This window comes from Anomaloglossus baeobatrachus, chromosome 4 (genome assembly GCF_048569485.1).
Source record: "Anomaloglossus baeobatrachus isolate aAnoBae1 chromosome 4, aAnoBae1.hap1, whole genome shotgun sequence".
Taxonomy (NCBI): domain Eukaryota; kingdom Metazoa; phylum Chordata; class Amphibia; order Anura; family Aromobatidae; genus Anomaloglossus; species Anomaloglossus baeobatrachus.
The window spans coordinates 203,822,856-203,841,153 of NC_134356.1; the positions used below are offsets into that span (position 1 = coordinate 203,822,856).

The 18,298-nt window shown below is 43.3% G+C and overlaps 1 protein-coding gene across 1 annotated transcript in view; it reads left to right on the forward strand.

Moving 5' to 3' along the window:
- Positions 1–18,298, forward strand: part of ABLIM3 (actin binding LIM protein family member 3) — a 296,306-nt gene that overhangs the window by 246,049 nt on the left and 31,959 nt on the right. The window contains exons 11-14 of the mRNA XM_075344628.1: positions 799–954; positions 2,401–2,530; positions 3,239–3,337; positions 10,310–10,360. Coding sequence (XP_075200743.1) covers positions 799–954; positions 2,401–2,530; positions 3,239–3,337; positions 10,310–10,360 — 436 coding nt within the window. The remainder of the gene's footprint in view (positions 1–798; positions 955–2,400; positions 2,531–3,238; positions 3,338–10,309; positions 10,361–18,298) is intronic.

Genomic DNA, 18,298 nt, shown 5'->3' on the forward strand with positions numbered 1-18,298 from the left:
GCTCTCGGATGCCATCCTTGTGATGTCCTTGTTTCATAGACTGTTTATTATGGAATGTTTATTTTTATTTTTCACTTTAGAAAACTAACCAAACACTTTATGATAAAAACTGACACACTAACCAAACACTGATGGAAGTCTACTGAAAAATTTGGACTAATTTTTGCATATGAGAAAAATCACTGACGTGTGAATGAGCTCTTCCTTATAGTGCACTTACGATAATCGCACATTCAACTGGCCATAAACATGGTTATAAATATATATGCTGTGGTCGCACATGCACAGTATTGCTATGAAACCTTATATGCAGCTACTAGGTATATCTGGCACCACTTTCCTTGGTAGGGAATCTGAACCAAAGGCAGGAAAAACACAACTTGTTCCTGGTGGCCAACAAATTTTCAATTGACCATAACCATATTGTTGACAGATCCCACCAAAACCAGTAGAATCTACCAACAAAGTATTGTTTATGGCCATTCCTGGTCAATGATTGTACAGGAACATCATTCTCTCTTGTAGATCTTTATGTGTAACCTAAGACAAAATGTATCCCCCCTAAGAAGTGCTGTTAGAGGAATACTTTTTCGCCATGCATGCTTCCCTAGCTTATGTGTAACGCGCATTGTTAACCCTTTCAGCCATATTTCTGAGCTGTGTTCTTCCATAAAGCACCTTCATGACTCATTAAAGGAAGTGGGTCATGCGGTATCGGAAGAATAATCTTCTCAATAAATATGGGCTCTTGTCACCTGTTCTTTTTTTTCTTCCTTTTTCCTTCTCCTTTTCTCTCAGGCTAAAGTAAACAATGAGATTCTAAATTACAAGGACTTAGCTGCTCTCCCTAAGATTAAAGCAATCTACGCAGTGCAGCGCCCTGACCTCATTTCTTACGAGCCTTATAGCAGATACACGTCGGATGAGATGCTGGAGAGATACAGCTATGGGGAGGTACAATAACATTATGACTTAGCCTGCTGATGCCGCTCACTGCCATCATAATCCTTCCTGCACACCATTGTCAATATCAGCGTTCTTAACTTCTCTCAGTCTTTACCTAAACTACAAAGTTTAGCTCACACTAATGCTTTATTACAGAAACATGTTGTAGGTAAAGACCCATCAAGAAGCCAAAAAAGTGGCCAGTTTTTGTATTATTTTATACCACTGCTCTCCTAAATATACCGTATTTTGTTTTGTTTTTCGTTTAGCTTTTTTTTATTTTGTTTTGCCTTTTTATTTAGCGCTAATTTTATGGTCTTTATCAAGGGGTAATAATTAGGGATGATCAAATATCACAAATATTTGGCAATATTCGGCTTCGCGAATATCTGACGAATAGTTCGCCTCTGTGCGAATATTCGATGCGCAACGTACCGTAAGTCTTTGGGAAGCCCGAAGAGTTGCTATTCGGCAACTATTCGGGTTTCCAATAGATTTACATTGCACATCGAATATTCGCAAATCGGCGAATAGTGGCGACCTATTCGGCGAATATGGGCGTTGCCCAATATTTGCGGTATTCGATCATCCCTAGTAATAATACAATGCAACCTAAAGATATGCCCACAGAGAATCCTGTGAGCAACGAACTCTTGGAAAAGACTATAAAAATGTATAAAAAACAGACAAAATAAAACCAGAATACTCAGAGAAGCAGCAGGAATAAAACATGGGCAAAAACTGCCAACTTTTGACCTGATGACAGGTGCTCAAAATGTAAAAGTACTGTGAATAAAGCCACAATGTTGCTATCAATTATTTTGGTAATGTTTCATACCTCTGCCCTTTTATTATCATGATGAAGATCCACCTTTGTGTTGTGAAGAAGAGGACCTGCTGTCACTCCTGACAAGTCTATCTCGTAATACCATGAAATACAAATTCTAAGACACCTTTTCTTATAACTCAGAATTATGCCATCCCTGTTATTCCTCCAAATTGCCAAGTGGGTGTTACCATTTATCTTCTCTAACGGGTGTGTCCTATTCTGACCTTGGTGGCATTGACTGGACAATGTCGTTGTATAAGCACGAACCCCAACTGGTAACGTCTAGTTGTCAATTTCTTCATTAACTTTAAAGAGGAGTAACTGGATCGGCACAATGAAGCATTTTGAGAAAATGTGGTCTAGAATTGTTGGTTCTTGAAAAATACAAGGGTTATTTCAAATAGACTTGTCAGCGAGTTTAGAGGTCCTCCTTAACCATATGATGCATGGTCATATATTTTTGTTTTAAGTTTGTGGAAAACATTTCACCTACTGCCCAGTAGATATCTGAGACAGGGGTTGACTAATCAATGGGAAGAACAAATGCTGAGGTCAATTTCCCTTCATCTTATCCGCATCCATTTATATCTTTTCAAGCTGACACTTACTTTTCATACTTTCCAAAGGATATCTATGAAGGAATGGATCTTCGGCAGAGAAGGTCATCAAGTCCAGGATATATTGATTCTCCTCTGTATAGTCATCGAGACATCTCTCTTACCATGCCACGTTCTCCTCAGCATTACTATATGTCAGGTAAGTTTTACCTCTCCATATATTGTATCCTCGTCTACTTCTAAACTATTTGTTCTAGTTTCACCAATAGATGATCACTTCATTTTCTTAGCTGTCCCTCTGCTGCATCCTTATCTATATTATCTCTAGTTGATAGATGATCCTGGGACCTTATTGTGGAGATGCCAAGGTTTCCCTTACGACAACACTAGAGGGTGGTTAAGTCTACTGTTCAATAAATAATAACTCTGCACTGGACTTGTCCTTAGAATTTAGAATTTACACTGCAAACCACTAACAGCACAATATGCGAGCTTAGACTCTTCACTTCACAAACCATTGGCAGAGATCTTAATCAAATAAAATCCATTGCCTGAATATTGAACAGGGCTATATATTCAGGCCATCCCTCATTTTTTGTTATCAATATCCTGTATCACTATAACTGCATATTTTTAGTCTTATATAACTCATAAATGATGGAGATACCTCCCTATACACATTAGATTACTATACTCCATAGTATTTGGAGTCAACAGAACCATTCCATCTTGACTATGACGTCCCACTGATTCTCAACATCTCACTATTTCTGCTTTGTCTTTTTTCTTCTCTTATTTCTCACTGTGTGTCCTCTTTCTTCTTGCTTTTTCACATCACTCTTGTTGCCCTTTGATGCTTATCCATTCTTTCTGCCTTTCAATTCCACATTCATCAAACTTTTTTTAGGCACAGAGAGTGGTCGTAACTCTCCTTACTATAGCCAGGTAGATGTTCGTTGCTCTACACCAACCCTTTACCAAGCTCCTCGACATTTTCATATACCAGGTAGGAAGCAAAGGGGCTATCTGAAAAATAAAAAAGCATAAGAGATATACAGTGCCTACAAGTAGTATTCAACCCCCTGCAGATTTAGCAGGTTTACACATTCGGAATTAACTTGGCATTGTGACATTTGGACTGTAGATCAGCCTGGAAGTGTGAAATGCACTGCAGCAAAAAAGAATGTTATTTCTTTTTTATTTATTTTTTTTTTTAAATTGTGAAAAGTTTATTCAGAGGGTCATTTATTATTCAACCCCTCAAACCACCAGAATTCTGTTTGGTTCCCCTAAAGTATTAAGAAGTATTTCAGGCACAAAGAACAATGAGCTTCACATGTTTGGATTAATTATCTCTTTTTCCAGCCTTTTCTGACTAATTAAGACCCTCCCCAAACTTGTGAACAGCACTCATACATGGTCAACATGGGAAAGACAAAGGAGCATTCCAACGCCATCAGAGACAAGATCGTGGAGGGTCACAAGGCTGGCAAGGGGTACAAAACCCTTTCCAAGGAGTTGGGCCTACCTGTCTCTACTGTTGGGAGCATCATCCGGAAGTGCAAGGCTTATGGAACTACTGTTAGCCTTCCACAGCCTGGACAGCCTTTGAAAGTTTCCTCCCGTGCCGAGGCCAGGCTTGTCCGAAGAGTCAAGGCTAACCCAAGGACAACAAGAAAGGAGCTCCGGGAAGATCTCATGGCAGTGGGGACATTGGTTTCAGTCAATACCATAAGTAACGTACTCCACCGCAATGGTCTCCATTCCAGACGAGCCCGTAAGGTACCTTTACTTTCAAAGCATCATGTCAAGGCTCGTCTACAGTTTGCTCATGATCACTTGGAGGACTCTGAGACAGACTGGTTCAAGGTTCTCTGGTCTGATGAGACCAAGATCGAGATCTTTGGTGCCAACCACACACGTGACGTTTGGAGACTGGATGGCACTGCATACGACCCCAAGAATACCATCCCTACAGTCAAGCATGGTGGTGGCAGCATCATGCTGTGGGGCTGTTTCTCAGCCAAGGGGCCTGGCCATCTGGTCCGCATCCATGGGAAGATGGATAGCACGGCCTACCTGGAGATTTTGGCCAAGAACCTCCGCTCCTCCATCAAGGATCTTAAGATGGGTCGTCATTTCATCTTCCAACAAGACAACGACCCAAAGCACACAGCCAAGAAAACCAAGGCCTGGTTCAAGAGGGAAAAAATCAAGGTGTTGCAGTGGCCTAGTCAGTCTCCTGACCTTAACCCAATTGAAAACTTGTGGAAGGAGCTCAAGATTAAAGTCCACATGAGACACCCAAAGAACCTAGATAACTTGGAGAAGATCTGCATGGAGGAGTGGGCCAAGATAACTCCAGAGACCTGTGCCGGCCTGATCAGGTCCTATAAAAGACGATTATTAGCTGTAATTGCAAACAAGGGTTATTCCACAAAATATTAAACCTAGGGGTTGAATAATAATTGACCCACACTTTTATGTTGAAAATTTATTAAAATTTAACTGAGCAACATAACTTGTTGGTTTGTAAGATTTATGCATCTGTTAATAAATCCTGCTCTTGTTTGAAGTTTGCAGGCTCTAACTTATTTGCATCTTATCAAACCTGCTAAATCTTCAGGGGGTTGAATACTACTTGTAGGCACTGTATTACCCCCAAACAGTTGGGACACTGTGCACCTGTCTAAAATGTAAAGTGTAAAGAAAAACAGAATGCAATGATGTGGAAAGCTCTTATAGCCATATTCAATTCTCAACAACAAAATATAAAATACAGATCAGAAGTTAAAAGTTAGACATTTTTCATTTTATCTGAAAAAAATGTATTCATTTACAAATTGATGGCAGCAACACATCTCAAAAAAGTTGGGACTGGGCCAGGTCTATTATTGTGTGGCATCCCTTCTTTTTTAAAGTGTGTAAAGGTCTGATAAGTGAGGCAACCTGTGACGTCTGCCTGGGACCACAGACTCAGGATGGCTGTTACGAACAGACTAGAGGCTAGCCACCCACTCAGCAGGATCCCAAGAACTCCGAAACCCTTTAACCCCTGTACAGGGATCTGGAATTACAACAAGGTCCTGGAGATCGCTGCCTATTGAAGGCTGCAATCCAAGAAAGAGTAGTCGTCAGCCAGGGTCCAAACCAGGAGGTACAAAAAGGGACAAAATCGTCAGGCAAGAGGGTGGTCAGGAAATTAGGCTAAGGTCAAACTGGAGATGGCAGCGAAGTACAAAACACTGCAGGCAGGAGAGTAGTCAAAACAGGCAGAGGTCAAAACACGGGGATCAGAAGTTCAGGAGCAGGGTGCAAACCAGAGACAAGCAGTATACTACAAGACTATATCTGGCAACGACCAGCAGACAGGAGGGGTAATAAGAAGGGTGTAGTGCCTTCCCATTGGCTGTAGCTGAAAGGTGGTAACTTCAGCTGGAAGACACAAGCCACCACAGTCAGCCAGTGGTACTGCAGGTCCCAGCAAAACCCAGCTTAGTGGATGAGTGGACCCTGCACCCACCAGAGCCACTGACACGGACTCTAGTATTGCCCATGGTGGAAATACGGCGGCTGCTGGTGATCGAAGCAGAAGTCACAGGAACGGACTCTGGTGGACATGTGACAGTAACAATTGCTGGAATTCTTGGAGAGGAATGTTGTTCTATTCTTCTCTGATGTAGGATTCTATCTGCTAAACAGTCCTGTGTCTTCTTGCCCGGATTTATATATTTCGCAATACGCCAAATGTTTTATATTGGTGAAAGATCTGGCCAAAACTATGTGATTTTGCATTGTCTTGCTGAAATATGTGTGATGCCCTGGCCTATCAGGTCGTCACAGGGTATTGTGCAACCTGCCCTTCTGCACAATATCCGCATCCTCCTTGGTTATGGATCCCTGTCCTTTGGTGTTGCTAAGATCAGAGCCAGTCAAAACCCTAGGAACACTTTACACCACACCCACCAGACACACCATTGGGGGGCCGGAAGGGAATATGGCCAGCCACTGGGGGGTTGGAAGAGGAAGTCAGAAGTGTTAAAGGAGTGAAGTGTGAGGAGAGGAGAGAGGAGGTCAGGACCTGGGCTCCTTGTAGAATACTAGGTGGCAGATGTTGGTCTGGGCCTGGTAGGAGCTGGAACCCCGGTCGCAGGGGATTGTGTCAAGGTGCACGAATCTGCCGAGGAGGGCAGCCGAGCGGCCTTGAGCCATCTCTGGGAGGTGCCAGGGCACGACGGGGTACGTGGACCTTAAACAGGGAAGTAGCTTCAAGCGTCCTGGTAATTTACCCGATGGGGTTGAAGTCTTCAAGATTCATCCCTCACCCGCTCCAAAATCAGGATACTAGCGCAATGAGGGGATAGGACTTTCCCAAAACCCAGTCCAGAAAATCCCAAGCGTGAATCCTGAGAGCAAGCTCACCCCGTTATCCATACGGGTGAGTGGGACCCGACTAGTTCCACACTACAGGGTCCAAATAGTGAAGAAGGCTAACAAGCAACACCAAGGGCACGGATCCAAGCGTGCTCCCTCCTTGCTGCAGCGGTGCTCAGAATTCTGGTTTAAAAGCTGTCGGTGTCAGTATTCTTGGACTAAGTGAGTACGCAGAAACCCTTTACTCTCCCAATGGCACCCCTTCACTACCATCACCGGGCCCTGGGGCAAACCCCCCTACCCACGGAGGGGTCGAACACCTTGCTGCCATACCACCGCCACCGGGCGCTCGCAACAGCAGCGGTGGTACTCCATCTTACCACGCACCGTGGGTGCCGTCACAAACTCCGAACCCCCTGTACATATCCCCCCTTTTACATTCGGGTGTCCACGCGACCCCCCGGGTCCGGAGACCCCTCGAGCCACCGGGGTTCCGGATCCGAATGGCTCGGCCGCTGACACGGGGGCAGTACATATGCAAGGTCTTACCTGATAAAGGCAGTAACAGAGAAAAAGCCAGCTCACCTGTGCCTGGGCCCCCACCTCCTTGGAGCACAGAAAACACCCTGTCCGGTGTGAACATCAGTAGAAAAAAACAGAAAGGATCCAGCTCCATGTGCTCAGTAAAACTTCCAAGGCTTTATTACAAAAAAATCAATAAAATCCAAAAAGGCAGACTTACAAAGGTAATATAAAAAACCTCAAGGCGGGCAGATGATCATAGAAACCAGCAACTCAATTCAGACAGTTCTTGTCCTTTATTGAAGGTTTTATATTACCTTTGTAAGTCTGCCTTATTGGATTTTATTGATTTTTGTAATAAAGCCTTGGAAATTTTACTGAGCACATCCTTCCTGCTTTTTCTACTTACCTGATAAACTCATTGTCTGGATGGGAGCATATATGTTCTAAAACCTCTATATTCAGCATTGATGGTTCCTTTCAAGATGTACTGTATAAGCCACCTATGCTACAGGCACTAATGAAGACCTATACCATTAAACATGCAGGCTATTGAACTGTGGATGGTTCTTCTCATCTTGGGTCAGCAGGATATGACACCAAGTTTTGATTCATCTGCCTACCGAATATTTTTCTATTTTGTCTTAGTTCATTTTAAATGAGCTTTGGCCTAAAAAAGATGGCGGCATTTCTGGATTTTATTGATATATGGCTTCCTCTTTGCATGATAGAGCTTGCCTTTATGGATTGCACGATGACCTATGTTCCCAATGATTTCTGGAAATATTCCTGAGCCTTTTGGTAACCGTGTCCCACCTTTTGTTGAGATGTGTCGCTGCCATCAACTTGTTAATGAGTTAATATTTTAGATTAAAATGGAAAATTGTCTGACATTTAGCCTTTGATCTGTATCCTATGTTCTGCTGTGAAGAAAATATGGGTAAAAGAAATTTAGAAAAAGTTGCATTCTGGTTTTCTTTACATCTTACACAATGTCTCAACTTTTTCGTTGTAAATCAAAGGTAAATATAACAAGCTGTATAACTAAAGGGTGATCATAATCTGAAAAGTAGAACCCAATTAACAATTTTCTATTAGTAGCATAGCTGTAGGGAGTCGTTCACCACTAAAATCCTAATTAAACCACTTCTAAAAGTCTGTAAGGGTCTTAGCACCTATAAAAATCTCGTGTAGTATAGATCTTAGAGGTTTAGTTGCAAGAAAAAAAAATATTGTGAATGCAAATGAAGGGGTTTCAGTTCACCCTTGAGTAGTGCACTGTTATGTCCTCTCAATTTGCATACTAAGCACTTTCTCATATTTTGATTGACAGCTCTCAGGCGAGTGCTGCCTGAGCTCCAGATCAGTGGCTCTGCACCTGTGGCTCCCCTGAGGCTTCAGTCAACACAGAATATTGCACCCAAATTTGGGTGTAATGCTAAACCCAGTTCCTGAGGAGGTCAGTCCCGGTTTCACCACATTACACACTCCGCGCCGCCATTACTACTCCCCTCATCATCCTCCCGAGGGCCCGCTCCACCTGTGGGGAGCGATACCACCCATAGATGCTACCACAAGCCGCCCCGGAGGACAGCGACAACAGCGGCGACCCATTCCCTGGCCGCATACTACAGGTGGTGTCACGACAAACACCTCACAACCCCCCCCCATCATCTCTCCCCTGCCATTTACTGTACGCCTCGGGGCAACGGAGCCGGGCTAGGCCGCCCGTGACGACGACAGTCGACGGTCCGGCGACGAGTAGGTTAAATGCACCTTCCCGTGGGGCGCTACACACCTATGTATTGAGATCGCAGGAGCCCAGACATGTTCAGTGACGGAGTGCATTCTCAGCGCTGACTGCACTCTGCGGTACAGTACTGAGCAGGAACCAGAGATCACAGCGTACACTGACACTCCTGCAGTGTCAGTGCGCACTCCTATTCTTAGCTTGTTGACAGACGGCAATGACACTATATGTGCAGAGCTGATGATTGAATGCTCAGTATGCAAATTTAGCAGGCATATTGGTGTACTGAGCAGTTGGCCATACCAATGGTGCACCCCCTTATTTGCATAGGAATTATTTTCCTGGCAACTAAACCCTAAAATCTGTACTGTAAGTATGATTTTTATAAAGTCCTAAGGTCCCCACAATACAGTATAAGTGGTTTAAATAGCATTCTGAGGGTGACAGACCCCCTTTCATGTCATCACAGATAGATAGATAGATAATGGATAGATAGAGGGATAGATAGAGGGATAGATAGATAGATAGATAGAGGGATAGATAGATAGATAGATAGATAGATAGATAGATAGATAGATAATGGACAGATAGATAGATAGGATATTTTTTTTCCCAGAAATAAAGTCATTCTAGTCCATTGGCTGTAATTAGTAGAGATAGGCAAATAATTTGTGTTCGGATAATACTTACCGAATACCGAGCACTGTTCCAGTATTCACCACGACAAGAAAAATGCATTGACTTGCATTAGGTTTGTTATTCGTGACGAATTTCCAAAACAATACTTTGGGACTCGTTATGAATAATCCGAACCTGAATAGTTAGTATTCGCCCATCACTAGTAATTAGTAATGAAGCTAAGCACCAAATAATTGAATTGGGCTGAGCTGCAATACTAGGCATGACCCTAAACAAGAGGGATGCTTTCTCTGGGGGGAAAAAAAAAATAGTATGTTCTTGTTTCATGCAACACTTTTCCCAACCAGAATAGATACCACATTTGCATGTTGGCCTATGGTCTTGACATTTCTTTCCAGCACAGTGCCACTTCCTTCACAACTTCTTCATTCTTACCTTCACAATAGAACTGTCACATTCTCCCTGTAACTTTATGATCAGACAGAAAAGCCTTGATTGAACATTGTTCTTGTCTCATCTTACTCCTGTTTTTCCTCTAACTCATCTTGGCTTCTCCCCGTTGTCATGTCACGCCTCTGTCTCTTGTGATCGGTGTCTCCTGAACTCCCCCTCTATTCTGTACACTCCCTCTTTCACTTTTCCTCCTGTCTTTTTCCTCCCTCTTTTCGTCTTCCTTTTCCTCTTTCCTCACAGCTGCGGCAGAAAGTAACATATATCGGAAGCCTCCCATCTATAAGCGCCATGGTACTGTGTAGTCCCTTTCTGCATGCTTCCCCTTGCCGTATCCCTTGCATTGCAGTGCTTAGTCATTAATGCACTATATATATGGCAATGTTGCATGTCCGTTGATATTCATACTATTCATTTTGCATGGTTAAAATGGGTTTAGTCCAATGCATGAGGTTGAATGCATGATAGGTTTTGTGTCTCTAAAAGAAAACCCATTTGATTAACCATGAAATGCTTTATTATTACATCTAGCATTACTTAGCAGATTAGTGAATCCTTTTCTTTACAATATCTAACTAGATATGTAAATGTTTGATAGGCGTTTTGCTGTACTTGTAGAGTAGTTTTGGACTGCTTTTATGGTCAACTGGTTCAAGGAGTGCTAAACCATAAAATTATTGAATGGCACCTTTTGCTAGGCACTAGTGGCGTAACTAGAGTTCATTGGGCACCGGTGTAAAATTTGGACCTTGCCCCCCCCTTGGGGTACAGGATTATTACGCTAACACTTGGCTCTTAACCTAAGCACCCAACATTCCCATACTCTGCTATCCCAATATAATTTCTGATATTATAATGCACCCCCATAGTCCTTCATATCATATAATGCACCCCCCATAATTATCCATATATTATAATGCACCCCCATAATTATCCATATATTATAATGTACCCCCATAGTCCTTCATATCATATAATGCACCCCCCATAATTATCCATATATTATAATGCACCCCCATAGTCCTTCATATCTTATAATGCATCTCATATCCCTCCATATATTATAATACATGCCCCATAGTCCTCCATCTATTATGATACACTTCACATAGTCCTCGATGCGATGCCGATACAATTGAAACTGTGATTTTCAGCGGGGGTGCAGAAGGGGGGGCAATGCCAGCACTGGCACTCGGCCCCTCAGCTATGGCGTGGCCTGCCACCATTGGCAGTGCATATTTGGGATTTGCTATCCTACGAGATCTCAGTGCAATGTAGAATTGATTCCCTGGTGAGCTGACTCTCCTTTGTTTGTTTGCTGTCAGGTATAATAATGCTATTCATTTGCACATGTTGGGGTAATCCGCAAAGTCATAGTGCTATGAAGGTGCCTAGCCGAAAGTTCATTACTGCGGCCAGCCATCTTCATAACGCTATTAATCCCATATCTTCAGGTTAATATCATTGTCAGACAAGACAAGCTATATAAGTTTGAAAAAAAAGATTTTTTCAAATATTTTTTCCCCTCTGATGCATTGTTGATCGAAGAGAGTCTGGGCCCACTCCTCGGAATCCCATGTATCGATCAAACCACCAGGTGGAAGCGTTCAGCTCATGAGATGTACAATCGAATGTCTATGGGTCAATGTTCGCTTTCCCATCTGCCCATAAACGTGCATCAAGCATGGACATGTTCTCAGTGGGGAGAAGGAAGAAAAGTTGCTTCCAGACATCCGTCGTGGCACCTTGTCTCCTTTGAAATTCAACATGGCCAATCCCTTTTATTCCCAAACAAAGTATCATCCATCCATTAACTAGTCACCTGATCCTGACAAAATTGCTTCAGGTGTAGTGTCCCCTTAACCAGCTGTGCCCGTTGACCCAGGATTCTAGCCAAGTCTTAACTTAACTGATCCTTTCCTCCCGGTACCAGTTTCTTCCACATACCAAGGCTGATGTTATCATGGAGGATTTATAGTGGCTTAGAGCCGATTTATCAAAGCTATACAATGGGCTCCTTCTTTGGTAGAAACAAATCTATGCACAGAAATGACACAGCAAATTCCTGCAAAGCCGGTGAAATATGTGGAATGCCCTGCAGTGTGTCATGGTTTAGAACTCCTTGCCAGTAGAGAGTCTGGTGAAAGATAAGTTATGTGTCTTTATAGCCTGTTGGGTGGTCGTGATGAAGGTGTTGTCATGAATAAAACACATAACGGTGACCATTGACCGATCTCTAAACGCTATGTTGCTGTCTCTTCTCTCCCACCTCTCCCCTGTCTCTGACGGGCCGGCTCTGTGTCATGCTGTAAGTAAGAGCTTTATTCCATTTCTCTCGGGGAAGCATGGCTCTTGTCTAGCCACTTACTTACAAATGTGCTGACCACTGCAAAATATAACCACTTCCTCAGCCTTCTCCGCTGCATGCCTTTTATATCAGCTTCTAGTAGACATGCCTGCAACTCCCAGCCATATATGTCCAATTCTTCATCTGTGTTTTCTGCGTCTCTACAGATATATACTGTATTTGTGAACCATTCTTGATATATTTTTATTTTCAAGTGTGTTAATAAGAGGTATAGCAAGGGGGAATGTTAGGTATGAATGCTGGGTGATGGCTACAGATACTAGGCACCAATTAGATACAAGATCAACGCAGATCAGTGAGTCTTTGCCATGGATGAAGTAGACAAGAGTCTTGTAACAACTCTGTATTATGTATGTTGTATTACATGAATGACTTGCAACATGTGCTTTACGCATGATCCAACCATTGCTCAGTGTTGTGTGACACAACTTACATGATGGGACTTTTATTGAGCCTAATTCCAGTAATAGCCATGGCATATAATCCAAAGACAGCACGCAACGGTCACGTTCATGTGAGATTTATATTGATTTCTAATGGAATGTAACGGTCAGAGGACAGGAAAATTTTATGCATAGTCTTCATCTACATCTCTTGGGGGCAGGGGAGTTGCATAAAAAACTGTAGTTAGCATTGGCACTATTTTTGGATTCACATGGCCATATGATCAGTTTTTATTTCATTTTTTTGTGAGGTGTGATGAACATAGACACCATTTATGGCATTGGTTTTCAATTTGTTTTTTGCATCATTCAGCCTGTGGACTAAATAATGATATAGCAACGAGGCGATACCAAATATGTGTAATTTTAAAGGGGTTGTCCAGCTTTTATTAGCAGTAATCCATGTCTAAATTCCTAAATTCAATGTTTCCATGCTTTAATGCCGCTTTACACGCAATGACATCGCTAACGCAATGTCGTTGGGGGTCACGGAATTCGTGACGCACATCTGGCCTTGTTAGCGACGTCGTTGCATGTGACACGTACGAGCGACCGCTAACGGGCAAAAATACTCACCTTATCGTTGCTCGTTGACATGCTGTCCAGTTCCCAAATATCGTTGCTTATACAGGTACGATGTATTTCGTCATTCCTGCGGCAGCACACATCGCTATGTGTGACACCGCAGGAACGAGGAACCTCACCTTACCTGCGGCCGCCGGCAATGCGGAAGGAAGGAGGTGGGCGGGATGTTACGTCCTGCTCATCTCCGCCCCTCCGCTTCTATTGGGCGGCCGCTTAGTGACGTCGCTGTGACGCTGAACAAACCGCCCCTTAGAAAGGAGGCGGTTTGCCGGTCACAGTGACGTCGCTAGGCAGGTAAGTAGTGTGACGGATCCGAGCGATGTTGTGCGCCACGGGCAGCGATTTGCCCGTGACGCACAACTGATGGGGGCAAGTACGCACGCTAGCAATCTCGCTACCGAGATCGCAGCGTGTAAAGCTGTAAAGCGGCCTTTAGTATCTCATAGAGTGCAGCTGTACAGTTAGGTCCAGAAATATTTGGACAGAGACACAATTTTCGCGAGTTGGGCTCTGCATGCCACCACATTGGATTTGAAATGAAATCTCGACAACAGAATTCAAGTGCAGATTGTAACGTTTAATTTGAAGGTTTGAATAAAAATATCTGATAGAAATTGTAGGAATTGTACACATTTCTTTACAAACACTCCACATTTTAGGAGGTCAAAAGTAATTGGCCAAATAAACCAAACCCAAACAAAATATTTTTATTTTCAATATTTTGTTGCGAATCCTTTGGAGGCAATCACTGCCTTAAGTCTGGAACCCATGGACATCACCAAACGCTGGGTTTCCTCCTTCTTAATGCTTTTCCAGGCCTTTACAGCCGCAGCCTTCAGGTCTTGCTTGTTTGTGGGTCTTTCCGTCTTAAGTCTGGATTTGAGCAAGTGAAATGCATGCTCAATTGGGTTAAGATCTGGTGATTGACTTGGCCATTGCAGAATGTTCCACTTTTTTGCACTCATGAACTCCTGGGTAGCTTTGGCTGTATGCTTGGGGTCATTGTCCATCTGTACTATGAAGCGCCGTCCGATCAACTTTGCGGCATTTGGCTGAATCTGGGCTGAAAGTATATCCTGGTACACTTCAGAATTTATCCGGCTACTCTTGTCTGCTGTTAGGTCATCAATAAACACAAGTGACCCAGTGCCATTGAAAGCCGTGCATGCCCATGCCATCACGTTGCCTCCACCATGTTTTACAGAGGATGTGGTGTGCCTTGGATCATGTGCCGTTCCCTTTCTTCTCCAAACTTTTTTCTTCCCATCATTCTGGTATAGGTTGATCTTGGTCTCATCTGTCCATAGAATACTTTTCCAGAACTGAGCTGGCTTCATGAGGTGTTTTTCAGCAAATTTAACTCTGGCCTGTCTATTTTTGCAATTGATGAATGGTTTGCATCTAGATGTGAACCCTTTGTATTTACTTTCATGGAGTCTTCTCTTTACTGTTGACTTAGAGACAGATACACCTACTGCACTGAGAGTGTTCTGGACTTCAGTTGATGTTGTGAACGGGTTCTTCTTCACCAAAGAAAGTATGCGGCGATCATCCACCACTGTTGTCATCCGTGGACGCCCAGGCCTTTTTGAGTTCCCAAGCTCACCAGTCAATTCCTTTTTTCTCAGAATGTACCCGACTGTTGATTTTGCTACTCCAAGCATGTCTGCTATCTCTCTGATGGATTTTTTCTTTTTTTTCAGCCTCAGGATGTTCTGCTTCACCTCATTTGAGAGTTCCTTAGACTGCATGTTGTCTGGTCACAGCAACAACTTCCAAATGCAAAACCACACACCTGTAATCAACCCCAGACCTTTTAACTACTTCATTGATTACAGGTTAACGAGGGAGACGCCTTCAGAGTTAATTGCAGCCCTTAGAGTCCCTTGTCCAATTACTTTTGGTCCCTTGAAAAAGAGGAGGCTATGCATTACAGAGCTATGATTCCTAAACCCTTTCTCCGATTTGGATGTGAAAACTCTCATATTGCAGCTGGGAGTGTGCACTTTCAGCCCATATTATATATATAATTGTATTTCTGAACATGTTTTTGTAAACAGCTAAAATAACAAAACTTGTGTCACTGTCCAAATATTTCTGGACCTAACTGTATATTTGTTAGAGTATATTTCATGTTCAGTTTGCGACTGTTCACATGTTTCTGTTAGGAAGTGCTCTCAGTTTTCTCATTTTAGATTATAGGGTCATTCCTTCTGACTAAACAAAAAACCTCTTAATCAGGTATCGCTGTAATCTTACTGACCTGAGGAATAAAAGCCGTCTAATCACTTCTACTACTGTACAAGGTGAACGGTGTAAAAAATCAATAACTACAACCAATTCTTCAATTGCTGTTTATTTGTTCACACTAAAGCGAAGTTCACACTTGCGTTGTTTTGCATCAGTCACAATCCGTCGCCTTGAGGAATTATGGTATCCTGCAAAATATTTTGCAGAAATCCATTTTTTCCCCATAGACTTCTATTAGCAACGGATTGTGACTGATGGCCCTGCGTTGCATCCGCCACATGACGGATCAGGCATTTACTGACTGACCATCAGGCGGGAGCAAAGCTGAATGTAACATTTTTTGTGTGCGGCAGATCGTTTTTTTACTGTGAGCGTGCGCAAAGTAAAAAACCATGATCAACTGTAAATTCCTTTCCAGTTCCAGTGGTCGGAAGGATCAGCTGATCGGCCGGCGGCTGACTTTTGTGAACGATCAGCTGATTGGTCGGTGGCCGGCTTTTGTGAACGATCAGCTGATCGCCCGACGGACGGCTTTCAAAAGCTTGGCGCTGGGCGATCAGCTGATCATGCACAAATGCCGGACGCTGGTAAAACAGTAAAAAAAAAAAAAAACAACGGATCTTTTTTTGCAGCATCAGTCACATCAGTTGTATCACTATCTGCAACGCATCTGTTGCATCAGTCACACAACTGATTGTGATTCATGCAAAACAACGGAAGTGTGAACTTGGTCTAAAGCGGGCTTTACACGCTACGATGTCGTTAATGAATTATTGTCGTGGTCACGTTGTTTGTGACGCACATCCGGCTTCATTAACGAGATCGTAGCGTGTAACACTTAAGAGCGATCTTAAACGATCGCAAAAGAGGGCAAAATCGTTTGCCGTGGAGAGGTCATCCTGAAACAAAATATCGTTTTCAGGATGTTAGCGATGTTGTTCCTCATTCCTGCAGCAGCACACATCGCTATGTGTGACACCGCAGGAGCGACGAACATCTCCTTACCTGCCTCTACCGGCTATGCGGAAGGAGGGAAGTGGGCGGGATGTTTACGTTCCGCTCATCTCTGCCCCTCCGCTTCTATTGGCCGCCTGCCATGTGACGTCGCTGTGACGCCACACGACCCGCCCCCTTAGGAAGGAGGCGGGTCGCCGGCCAGAGCGACATCGCAGGGCAGGTAAGTGCGTGTGACGGGGGTAAGCGAGGTTGTGCGACACGGGCAGCGATATGCCCGTGTCACTCAACCGACCGGGGCGGGTACGATCGCTTGCGATCTTGCTAGCGAGATCGCAGCGTGTAAAGCCCGCTTAACTCCCAAAGATTGCAGTACGGCTCACATTTATCCTGCCCTCTACGCTAAGCACTTACACCGGGCTTTACGTGAAAATCTCTGAAAAACATGATTCAGACAAAATTCCCAACAGAACATTCACTGTAGTGAGGCAGATGGAGTCGCTTTGAACTCCCGTCTGGCCTGTGGTTTGGTGGTGTCCGTCTTATGAGGCATGCACAAAAGTGCGGTCAACAACAGTTTTTTACACCTTTGAAAAAAAAGACACCGCTTAACAGAGGCCATAAGTAAATGGATCCATTGGGGATTTCACCTCAATCACGTATTTTGGAGACATGGATGGAAATCTTCATGTGAGTGCACATCATAGAGTACAGGATGTGAACTGATCGACAATGTTCTGTAACACTGGGTTAAAATAGCTCACTACACCCCAAGATGAATTCCTTGAGGGGTATCGTTTCCACAGTGGTTCAGTTGTTGAGGAGGGAGGTTCTGCTGTTTTGGCATGTTGGGGCCTCTCCAAACGCAACATGGCGTCCATGAACGATTCCAGCCAATTTTGCATTTTTAAAAGTCACTATGGCGCTCCTTCCTCTCCAAGCTCTGCCATGCACCAAAACAGTAGTTTTCCACCACATATGGGGTATCAGTATACTCATGAGAAAATGCACAACAAACATTTTGGTGCATTTTCTCCTCTTACCCTTGTGAGAATGCAAAATATAGGGCTGAAACCACATTTTTGTGGGAAAAATATGATTTTATATTTTCTCAGCTCAATATTATAAAATTCTGTGAAGCACTTGGGGGTTCAAGGTGCTCACCACATATCTACATAAATTCCTTGAGGAGTCTAGTTTCCAAAATTGGGTTACCTATGGGGGGTTTAGCCACATTAGGTTTAATGCTTAGCCACATTTGGGGATCTCCAAACATGACATGGCGTCACTAATGATTCCAGACAACTTTACATTCCAAAACTCAAATAGAGCTCCTTTCCTTCCAAGCCCTGTTGGGCACCCAAACAGTAGTTTTCGACCACATATGAGGTATCAGTGTACTCTTGAGACATTGCACAACAAATTGTATGATGCATTTTCTTTTGTTACCTTTATGAAAATGCAAACTTTGGAGCTAAAGGAACATTTTTGTGGGAAGAAGTAAAATTTCAATTTTCCACTTCCACATTGCTTTTTAATTCTGTAAAGCACCTGAAGGGTTAATAAACTGCATGGATGTGTTTTGAACAGTTTGAGGGGTGTCACTTTTGGGCATTTTCTGTCACCTAGACC